Genomic DNA, 12,049 nt, shown 5'->3' on the forward strand with positions numbered 1-12,049 from the left:
CTAAAAGTTGTATGGAACCAGAAAAGACCCCGAATAGCCAGAGGAATGTTGAAAAAGAAAAGCAAAGCTAGTGGCATCACAATTCCAAACTTCAAGCTCTATTACAAAGCTGTCATCATCAAGACAGTATGGTACTGGCATAAAAACAGACACATAGATCAATGGAACAGAATAGAGAGCCCAGAAATGGACCCTCAACTCTATGGTCAACTAATCTTCAACAAAGCAGGAAAGAATGTCCAGTGGAAAAAAGAAAGTCTCTTCAACAAATGGTGTTGGGAAAATTGGACAGCCACATGCAGAAGAATGAAACTGGACCATTTCCTTACACCACACACAAAAATAGACTCAAAAGGGATGAAAGACCTAAATGTGAGACAGGAGTCCATCAAAATCCTAGAGGAGAACACAGGCAGTAACTTCTTTGACCTCAGCCACAGCAACTTCTTCCTAAAACATCACCAAAGGCAAGGGAAGCAAGGGCAAAAATGAACTATCGGGACTTCATCAAGATAAAAAGCTTTTGCACAGTAAAGAAAACAGTCAACAAAACCAAAGACAACTGACAGAATGGGAGAAGATATTTGCAAATGACGTATCAGATAAAGGGCTAGTATCCAAAATCTACAAAGAACTTATCAAACTCAACACCCAAAGAACAAGTGATCCAATCAAGAAATGGGCAGAAGACATGAACAGACATTTTTCCAAAGAAGACATCCAAATGGCTAACAGACACATGGAAAAGTGCTCAACATTGCTTGCCATCAGGGAAATCCAAATCAAAACCTCAATGAGATACCACCTCACACCAGTCAGAATGGCTAAAATTAACAAGTCAGGAAATGACAGATGTTGGCAAGGATGCGGAGAAAGGGGAACCCTCCTACACTGTTGTTGGGAATGCAAACTGGTGCAGCCACTCCGGAAAACAGTATGGAGGTTCCTCAAAAAGTTGAAAATAGAGCTACCGTATGACCCAGCAATTGCACTACTGGGTATTTACCCCAAAGATACAAATGTAGTGATCCGAAGGGGTACATGTACCCCAATGTTTACAGCAGCAATGTCCACAATAGCCAAACTATGGAAAGAGCCAAGATGTCCATCAACAGATCAATGGATAAAGAAGATGTGGTGTACACACACACACACACACACACACACACACACACACACACACACACACACACACTGGAATATTATGCAGTCATCAAAAAAAACACGAAATCTTGCCATTTCCAACAACGTGGATGGAACTAGAGGGTATTATTTATGCTAAGTGAAATAAGTCAATCAGAGAAAGATACATATCATATGATCTCACTGATATGAGGAATTCTTAATCTCCGGTAACAAACTGAGGGTTGCTGGAGTGGTGGGGGTGGGAGGGATGGGGTGGCTGGGTGAGAGACATTGGGGAGGGTATGTGCTATGGTGAGCACTATGAACTGTGTAAGACTGATGAATCACAGATTTGTACCTCTGAAACAAATAATACATTATATGTTAAAAAAAAAAGAAGAAGATAGTAGGAAGGGAAAAATGAAGGGGGGGGAATCGGAGGGGGAGACGAACCATGAGAGACGATGGACTCTGAGAAACAAACTGAGGGTTCTAGAGGGGAGGGGGGTGGGGGGATGGGTTAGCCTGGTGATGGGTATTAAAGAGGGCACATATTGAATGGAGCACTGGGTGTTATACACAAACAATGAATCATGGAACACTACATCAAAAACTAATGATGTAATGTATGGTGATTAACATAACATAATAAAAGAAAAATAAAAAGTAAAAGCTCACAAGAGAAATAAAGTAGGGTAAGAGAACAGAAAATGAGAGACAAGAGTAGAACTATCTTAGGATAAATGGGGAAATCTAAACAATATGTGCATGTGGAAGGCACCACATAAAAAGAAATAGCTGGTGCTTGGGTGGAAGAATTATGAATGATTTTATCACTGTTTTATAACTTCTACAAAACTCATGAATTCACAAAACTCAGGAATGCAGTTTTGCATTAGCAGATGGGGAAAGCCAAGTGGTTTGCTCTACTCTTCTCTCACCCTTTAAGAGGTAGTTAGAACTTTCTTGTTCTTTAGTGATTCACAATTAAAGCTGCAACCACATAACTAAATTAACTCCAAGTGGGGATGGGGAGTTCTCCACAGAAACTAATTGTGCTACTTCAGTCCAAACTGCCTAAATGAGAAAGGATAAGATTAGTCATGTGGTACCTAAGTAACAAGGAACACAAAGTCTGGGCATATATAACACTGCTTTATAAATTCTTTCTAGCCATTCTGCTCCATCCTATTTCTTCTCCAAAATTTCTTATATACAATACACTGTTGGCATTAAATCTATACTGATTGAAGTCTGGTCTTCAAACACCACATTGTAAACTAGAATTTAAACATTCTGCATAAACAAAGCTAATGTGTACTATAGAGAGATTTAAAAAGTTGCAGTTTCCCCAAAATGCCATGTGCCTCTGTGCTTCTGTACCTATAGCTTCCTTTCCAGAAATGTCTTTTGCCCTTTTATTAACTCGGGAGCTGGCAAACTATGGCCCATGGGCCAAATCAACAGCCAGTTTCTAAACAAACAGTGTTTGGAACACTGCCATGCTCATCTGTCCTACTGTTTATGGCTACTTTTGTACTATGACAGCAGAGTTAAGTAGTTGCAATAGAGACCATATAATCTGCAAAGCCTAAAATATTTACTATCTGGAGTCCTTTACAGGAAAAAATAAATGCTGATCCCTGCTCAAACTCAAGTTTCATTTTCTTTCCTTAGGTGTTTTTAGGATCCCAAGACACTGTATCTACATTTGCGGTATCAGTTATTGCCCTGAAAGAATAATTTTGGTTTGAGATTAAGGGGAAGGACCAGGACTTATATTTATCTGTATATTTTTATTGTCTATCATGGTATCTAGCACACAATGTTCAATAAATGCTGGCTGAATAAAGCACAGAAAACAAACCTGCATGCTGGACATTCTGATTTGCTTGCAGCTGAGGGGCTCCTGAATTCCCAGGGGTGGTTGCTGTGGTCGAAGGCACCTGACCTTGCATAAAGTTCGGATTGGCCTGTCCTGCTGAGAAGCCAGGTGGGAGGCGTTTAGGCATTCCTTAATAGAAAACAATGAGTAAGGCAGTTACCTAGCAAATTTATACTCTTGCTTAGATGTGGAATGAATAAGGAAGGATGAGCTGCATGAAGTCTCCACTGGCTTAGCTCTCTCTGTCACACTGGTAAGATCTTTAATAATAAGGTTGGGAAAGATGGTTAAAAAAATCAACACAATCTCTTACATGAGCATTGTCAAAATGAAAAAGAAATACTAAAAAATTTACACTTAGAACATGCCAAGGAAGAGATGGCAATCTGCTCCCTAAATGTGATCTGAGGCCACGTCACAGCAAGGTTTAGGGCTCACTTTTCACTATAATACAACAGACCCCAAAACTTTACATACTTTAACACAGGCACCAAAGGAATATACTAAATTCTTTCATATTCAAACAAATTGATCAGAAATACTATAAAACAAAGAGCTGGGTCCTGATATTAATGATTGGTGATTTTTTTTTCCATTGAAGGAAATGGATGACAATCTCTGTTGTAGAAAATTTCCCCCAGTATTGTGCTTATCTCTTGGGAAGAGACAGGAGATTAGAAACAATCCATAGGAGCTCCAAAGTGAGGCAATATTAAATTATTATCATGCCTTCCCCTTTTAAGGTTTGCTGTAATTCCGACAGCTATGGTACCAAAAGCCATGCTCTAATGGAATCTTATGAAGGTATTACTTCCTTTTATAGGAAGGTTTAATTTCAGAAAACAGATCTGTAAGGAGGAGGATCTCAGAACCCACTCATTGTTTATAACATAGGCCTTGATGTGGCCAGATCACCTAGGTGAGCACATCATCTGCTCTATGAAAGCATCAAGACCTAAACTCACTTAAAAAATTTGTATTCATCCACTTATTTTTAAGGACCAAATTTCAATGTCCTGAAAAACACTTTGTAGACAAATATGCATTTGTCCTTTCTTTAGCAGTGACAAGTCCCCATTTGCATGCTTCCACTGTAATTAAATCAGTAATCACATTTGCAGGAAGGACTACCCAGCTTCCACTGATCCAGGGCTAGATGCCCAGAACAGTGAAGTTTGGAGCTGAAACATTCTTGCATTTTCTAAAACCTTCTTAGGATTCAAATATCATAGCCTGCAAGTCAGCAAAATTAATTACAAGAGAGTGAAAAGACTGATGAGCAACTTAATTTCACCAGAAACCATGAGAACATGCCTTTGCTATGTTGCACTAAAGATGCAAGGGTTTTTTTCTGGGTAGGCAATGGGTGTCTTTTGGTGGGGACATGTTTATCAGATGACAGTATTACTGACACTCTCTATACCTTACTGAAAAGCTCCAAGCACATTCATGTGCACTAGATCAATGATTAATAAGAATAAATAATAAACATGGAGATGGATAAGTTTTACTGTAATCGTTTTACCTCTCACACATTAAGCTCCATTGCTTTTTCTTCATACAAGAGGCACCTTACAAAATAAATAAATAAATCTCCTTTAGGTATAACTGGTGGAACTCCCTCTCTAAGGAGCAGGCATTGGCATTATAAAACTATAAAAGTCAATGATTTCTGAACTTAATCCCCTTTAACACTTTAATCAAATTTAACAAATACCATGCTTACTACTTTATTAAGATTATCAAAATTGGAAAGTTGAAGGGACTTTTCCCCAAAAGACCCTGTATTTTTTTCATTTTTGCTCTACTGCATAATCTTTTTTTTTTCTTTCCAACAGTTGAGCAGTTTAAGTTAATACAATGCATGTTTCTTCTGGACATCTTAATTTACTAGTCCAAGATCAAGCAAAAATAATTTGAAAAACAAAATGGAAATCTCTATATTGTATGTAGTTACCTGCATTTTTATCCAGAGGGCTAGCTTAAATGTAACCAGTAAGATGCTGCATAATGTATCAAGTTAACTAAGTTAAGTGTCACCACTATATCCACAAAGCCAAATAATTACATCCTCCCTCCATTAACTCTAAATATTGAAGTTCTACTAAGATCTATCTCAAGTTTACCAACACAAATAGCTTCAGTGTTCCTCACCTCCTAGGCCTGGATGTAAACTCTGTGGCCCCTGGTTTGGTGGTTGCTGCTGCATCACCATGAAGTTAGGTGGCACATTTCCCTGTTGAACCATAGGATTCCGACCGGGAGAGCTGACGGGCTGCTGAAATCCCTGGGGAAGTGGGTTATTTTGAGGTGGCCTTGGTCCCATCTGCTGCTGAGTTTGGTTAACCGTTGGGGAGGATGCAGGGGATCCCTGCTGGAAGGAGGAGGGTGAGGAGGCAGGAGACTTGTTGGTGAGGTGGGGCTGCTGCAGGGGGGTTGGGACCCTGGAGGGCCCTCCCTGCAAGCTCTTCATCTGAGGAGCTGTGAACTGGCCTGGGTTGCTCATCTGAGGAAAGTTTGTATGGGCTTGTGAGGCTTGCTGGCTGCCAAAGGGATATGGAGGGGGAGGGTGGGAAGGTGTCTGTACCGTGGCTAAGGATGGTCTTGCCTGGAGTTGCTGTTGCATTGGGCCAGGCAAGGGAGCCTTCTTCCACCCTTGGCTTGCAGTCATTGTGCCCAGAGAACCCTGGGCTGGAGGAGGCTGAAGGGCTCCAGAAGGCAGCTGGTTCCAGCCTGGAGGAACAGGCACCTGAGTTGGGGCAGTGAACTGGGGTCGAATTCCCTGTGGCTGCTGCTGCTGCTGCTGTGGGGGTCTTGCCTGTAGCTGCTGCTGCTGTGGCTGCTGTTGCTGCTGCTGCTGCGGCTGCTGCTGCTGCTGCTGCGGCTGCAGCTGGGGAAAGTTAGCTGGGTTCATCTGTCTGTTCACGGGCACAGGCTGCATTGGGTGGTGCGGGGGAGCTAAAGATCCTGAGGGGTGATTCTGCGGCTGTATATGGAGCCCAGAGAGGAGTGGATCCATTGCATCTGTTTAAAGACAGTTAACAAAGCAATAATTAAATTACTGCAACCTAGATCCTATTAGCAGTAGTAAATCTCCTGGCACCTTCAATGAGATGTTTGTGAGCACCTTCTATATGCAAAGCAACATGCCAAGATGACAGAAAGATGAGTGTTGTCTAGAAAGAGCTTATGGTTCAAAAGTGGATAGAAGAGCCAAACATAAAATGTGGAGAGCAGTATTTTCCAAAGCGTATCCTGGAGAACTATGTTCATTAGCATTATAAGAAAACAAAATTAAACATAGTCAATTAGGTTTGGAAAACAACTGAACCTAACCAGCTTAGACAGGTTTCTTCATTGCAGGACGTTCGGTGCCTCCAATAGGTTAATTGTGAATCTCTAGGAGGGAGGGTAAAGCATGCTGCGCTTACCTATTATAGAATTCTCTGCCATGAAGTATGTAGCCAAAGGAAAGCATTTTTAGGAATGTTAGGTTATAACTGATAAGAGAATGAGAAGTTCTGAGAAGGAAATGCTGACTTTTAGCTTGAAGAAATAGGGAAGATTTTGTAAAGAAGGTGGCATTTAAGTTGGGCAGTTAGGAATTGATACCAGAGACAGATGAATTTTGTAATGAAAACTCTGCAAAGAGTTCCAGCCTCTTCAAGCCACAAAGATTGGAGAGGCCATTACCTGACTGAGAAGCAGGGCGAGGAGTCCTGGGCTGCAGCTCTGAATTGGGGCCTGGTGCCATCAAGGAAGATGACACATTTACACTCTGGGGTATCATAACTGTGGCAGGGCTGGTCATCCTTATTAGTCCTAAAGGAAAAAGAAAATCCCTAGAATAGAGTACTGGAACTGGTACATTTGTTTTTAAATAAAATATTTCAAGAATATAAAAAGATATGGAAAATTTCTGTACCAATCATCTACCTTGTTAACATTTTGCCCCATTCCCTTCAGATACATATGTAGATACAGCAGAAGCCTCCTACTCCTTCCCAATCTCATTCCACTCCCTCTCTTACCTTATAATTGGGATTAATAGTTCCGTGCATGTTTGTTTATCTTTATCACATATGTAGGTAAACCGCATAGCATTTTTGGTATGCTTTTAATCTTTGTATAAGTGGCATCATACTCTGTCTTCAGTTTCCTTTTTCACTTAATATTACCTTTTGAGATCCATCCATCTTGACTGCTATAATGGTGATCCATTTTATGGAACCCATACATTCACTCTGCTAATGAACAGTTAAGGTTCTCCCACCCCCTGCCCCAATTTTCATTCTTAACAATTTTGCAATGTTATGTATTCTTCTGGACATGTCTTTAGACTATATACTTAGAATTCCTAGGTTTCAAGTAAAAAAGCTTCTTCCATTTTACTAGATATTGGCAAACTGTTCTCAAAAGTGGTTATGCCAGGGGTGCCTGGTTGGCTCAGTGGGAAGAGTGTGAAATTCTAGATCTCGGGGTTGTGAGTTCAAGCCCCACGGGGTGGGTGTAGAGATTTCTTAAATAAACTTAAAAAAAAAAAAAGTGGAAAAAGAAAGTCATTATGCCCATTTATATTCCAACTAGCAGTTTGAGAACTACTCTTGTTCCACATCTTTCCAATTTCTGATACTATTAGACTTTTAGGATTTAGTATCCATATTAATAAGTGAAAATATATTATCCTCTCTTCATGTCTCTTTGATTTTTGGCATCAAGATTAAAATAACTTCAAAAAAGAGCTGGAAAGCTTCTTTCTTCTTTGTCTATGCTCTGGAAGAATATCTGTATCTGTTCTTTAAATTCTTTTTTTTTTAAAGATTTTATTTATTTATTTATTTGACAGAGAGAGACACAGCGAGAGAGGGAACACAAGCAGGGGGAGTGGGAGAGGGAGAAGCAGGCTTCCCGCTGAGCAGGGAGCCTGGTGCAGGGCTCGATCCCAGGACCCTGGGATCATGACCTGAGCCGAAGGCAGACGCTTAACAACTGGGCCACCCAGGCGCCCCTGTTCTTTAAATGTTTAGTAAACTCACCTGGAAAACTATCTGGGCCTGTGAGTTATACGAATTGATTCATAGGGATACAAATTTTTAATTATTTCAATTTCTTAAATAGTTACAGATTTTTCAAGTTTCCTTAAATCAGTTTTGGTTAAATTATATTTTCAAGAAAAATGTTAATTTGATGAAGCTTTAAGATTAGCATGAAGTTATTCACAACTTTTTCCCATTTTTTTAGATATAATTAATATATTATAAAATTCACCCTTTTGAAGTACACACTTTTTTCCTTCTTTACATTGCTTATGTCTTCTCTTTTTCTGTTTTACCGTATTCATCAGTTTTGTTTTTTCAAAGAAACATCTTTGGTTTTGCTACTTTGTTCCATTTTGTTTTTTTAATACTTATCTCTGCTCTTATCTTTATTACTTCCTTCCTCCTAAATTATTATTACTCTGCTATTCTTTTTCTCAATTCTTAGGTCAGATATTTAGCTTCTTAATTTTCAGTTCATGTTCTGCTCTGACACAGTTATCTGAGGGCTTAAATTTTCTTCCATGTGCTGTATTGGCTACATCTCACAAATTTCGGTACATACAATTTTCATTATTCCATTTTAAATATTTTTTGCTGTCCATCATGATTGCTTTTTAAAACATCAGGGATAGGGGCACCTGGGTGGCTCATTCGTTAAGCATCTGCCTTTGGCTCAGGTCATGATGCCGGGGTCCTGGGATCGAGCCCCATATCAAGCTCCCTGCTCGGTGGGAAGCCTGCTTCTCCCTCTCCCTCTCCCCCTGCTTGTGTTCCCTCTCTCACTGTGTCTCTCTCTGTCAAATAAATAAATAAAATCTTATAAAAAAAATCAGGGATATTCAGAACGTATTTTAAATTTTCTAAAAATACAGGATATTTTGGTTAGCTGTTTTTTTTTGATTGTTTGCCATGATTTAATTGTACTGTGGTCAGAGAACATGATCTGTGTGATACCAATATCTTGTTATTTACTGAAACTTGATTTTAGAAAAATACAGTGAATTTGTATAAATGTTCCATTTATGCTTGAAAAGATTAAAGATTTTTGATTTATTAGTGCATGGTTTCTATGTACCTCCATTATTATCAAACTATTTTACTTATGTTATTCAAGCATTATCCTTACTAATTTTCAAAATAAGCTCAATACATCAATTACTAACACAGATGTGTTAATATGTCCCCTAAGATGTGATATCTCCATATAATCCTGTTCCACTTTTGCCTCACATATTTTGAGGCTAGATTATTAAGTATGTAATAAAAGTTTAGCTCCCTGATGAATATTTCCTTTTACATCAAAAAGTGGCCCTATTTATCCTCAGTAATGCTTTTTATCTTAGTCTGTTTTATCTGATAAAAATATTGTTATATACCTTTTCTTGGTTAATATTCACCAGGATTATCTTTTATTCCATCCTTTTAACTATGAGCCAAATCCTTATGTTTTATGTGTTTCCTGTAAGAGCACATAACTAAATCTGAGATTATTCAATCTGATGAATCACTCTTTATCAGTGTTCACAATACATTTACCTTTACTATTAATTGCTGATATATTTTGATTCATTTTATCATTTTATGATACCCCTTCTTTTTTTTTTATGATACCTCTGCTTTTTACCCCTTCTTTTCCTATGGTGTTTTCCTATGCCATTTTCCTAATTTTCTTGAATTTTATTGGATTTTTTTCCAACATGTCCTTCCTTTCTACCCCTCCACTACGAGCTTATAAGTTACACATTTGTTTCTATTATTTTATTTTTACTTTAAGAGATTTTACTAGTTGAGAGAGAGAGAGAGAGAGTGTGAGCACATACCAGCAGGGGAGGGGCAGAGGGAGAAGCAGACACCCTGCTGAGCAAGGAGCCCAACGCAGGGCTGGATCCCAGGACCCGGGAATCACAACCTGAGCCAAATGCAGATCCGTAACTGACTGAGCCACCCAGGCACCCCTCTATTATTTTAATTATATCTTTTGTCAACAGACATACTTGACAAAGTATAAACATGTGATCATCATTATTGCTAAATGAGCCAATACTTATTTAGATTTATCCAATGTTTACCAATTACTTAGCTCACTATTCCTTCTCAAACCTTATTTCTTCCATTTTAGATTCAATTTTCTTCTTCCTAAAGTAGATTCTTGAGCAGTTCAATTAGCAAGAGTCTGTTAATGGTAACTTCACTTAGTGTCTTCGAAAATGTCTTTATTTTATACTACTCTTTATAGTATAAATAGGTGTAAAATTCTAGGCTGTCAATTATTCTCTCATCACTTTGAAAATACTGTTCCAATGTTTCCTGGTTTTCAGTGTTGCTGCTGAGAAATCAGCTATGATCTGATAGCTTGTCATTTGTAAATAACTGGTCTTTCATTCTGAGTTGCTTTTAACATTCTCTTTGTTTTTTCATGTTCTACAGTTTTACAATTTTGTGTCAAATGTTGATTTATTTTTATTTATATTGCTCAGGATTTCTGAGGACTCACATCTTTCATCAATTCTGGAAAAATTTCAGCCATTCCCTCTATTGGTCCTCCTCTTCCTAGATCTATTCTTTCACTAACTATAGGCAACTTGGCCAGACTCTTCCCACTCTGGTTCTTTAGTACTGGCAATAGCATCACTGATTATCTCTCATCAAGCTACCACAATACCAAATGCTCAGACTTCGGTGGAGAACTCTAACTACTGACCCCCTACTATAGGTACCAGGCTGGGTACTGTACATCTACTATGTGGTATTCCATAACAGCCCAATAGCACAGGTCCTGACATATAATAGGAACTCTGTAAATGTTAGCTTCAGGGTTTACGGCTCATCCACCTTCAAGCATGAGCTCAAAAGATTGTAGACATTTTTATTTCATTTTTTTAGGTGAAGAAACTGCTGCTTGGAGAGGTATAGCTAGCTTGAGGTAACCAGGAAATGGCACTGCTAGGATAAAAATCTAGTTTCAATTTTATATGGCCAAGTCTTCAGCTACAGTTCAGAACAATGGCTTTATAAATTGATGCTCTCCATCCTGCTGTATTTCTTCAAGAGGTACTGTGGTAAGTGGGGAAGTGAATGACTGGGTATAGTTTCAGGTGGTTACTATGCTTTAACCACAGCAGTGTGCTTTTCTGGTTTATTTGAATAAAAGGTCCTGCAGCAGAAAAAGTTTGAAAGCCACTAGTGTAGTGAAAAGAGCACTGGACTGGGAGTTAGATCTGTGATACTAGGCTATTGCTACTTGACCCTGGGCAAACTGCTTCCTTTCTGTGAGCTCCAGGGTTTCCCTCAGCTTCTTCTTCTTCTTTTTTTTTTAATGATTTATTTATTCGAGAGAGAAAGTGAGAGAGCTTGTGCATGCATGGGGGGAGGGACAGAGGGAGAGGGAGAAGCAGACTCCCCGCTGAGCAGGGAGCCCGACACAGTATTCCATCCCAGGACCCTGGGATCATGATGTGAGCCAAAGGTCGTGCTTAACCGACTGAGCCACCCAGGCGCCCCTGGAGTTTCCTCAGCTTTAAATCAGAGCCAACTCGAGAGGTGGCAAGGGAGCCAATGGCAAGGCCTGAGGCAGATTTAAAGTTTGGGACTGAGAGCCCAAGATGGTAGAGGAGTAGGAGACCTTAGTTTTGTTTGGTTCCAGGAAATCAGCTAGATAGCTATTAAATCATTCTGAACACTTGCAAACTCAACCAGCGATCTAAGAAAAGAATAGCTACAACTCTACAAATAGAAAAGCAACCACTTTCTGCAAGAATGACAAGATGGAAAAACTCACCTCAAAAAAGAGAACAAGAAGCAGTACTAGGAGCTGGTTCTCTGAAAGAATTAATTAGATTGATAAACTCCTGGCCAGATTTATCAAAAAGAAAAGAGGACCCAAATGAATAAAATCGTGAATGAAAGAGGACAAATCACAACCAACACTGAAGAAATACAAACAATTATAAAAACATATTATGAGCAACTGTTTGCCAACAAATTAGGCAATCTGGAAGAA

General features: G+C 39.1%; 1 protein-coding gene across 11 annotated transcripts in view; it reads right to left on the reverse strand.

Moving 5' to 3' along the window:
* The window catches only part of NCOA6 (nuclear receptor coactivator 6), a 104,141-nt gene that overhangs the window by 34,332 nt on the left and 57,760 nt on the right, over positions 1-12,049 (reverse strand). For 8 of the 11 annotated variants that reach the window (XM_028118605.1, XM_028118602.1, XM_028118601.1 and 5 more), the window contains 3 exons: positions 6,704-6,832; positions 5,165-6,034; positions 2,993-3,139 (listed from right to left, as the gene is read on the reverse strand). In XM_028118605.1, the coding sequence (XP_027974406.1) occupies positions 2,993-3,139; positions 5,165-6,034; positions 6,704-6,832 (1,146 nt within the window). The remainder of the gene's footprint in view (positions 1-2,992; positions 3,140-5,164; positions 6,035-6,703; positions 6,833-12,049) is intronic. The other 3 variants (XM_028118609.1, XM_028118608.1, XM_028118607.1) reach the window with 3 other exon arrangements.

This window comes from Eumetopias jubatus, unplaced genomic scaffold (assembly GCF_037043125.1).
Source record: "Eumetopias jubatus isolate StellerSeaLion01/CBP00866 unplaced genomic scaffold, mEumJub1_p1.0 scaffold_9, whole genome shotgun sequence".
NCBI lineage: Eukaryota > Metazoa > Chordata > Mammalia > Carnivora > Otariidae > Eumetopias > Eumetopias jubatus.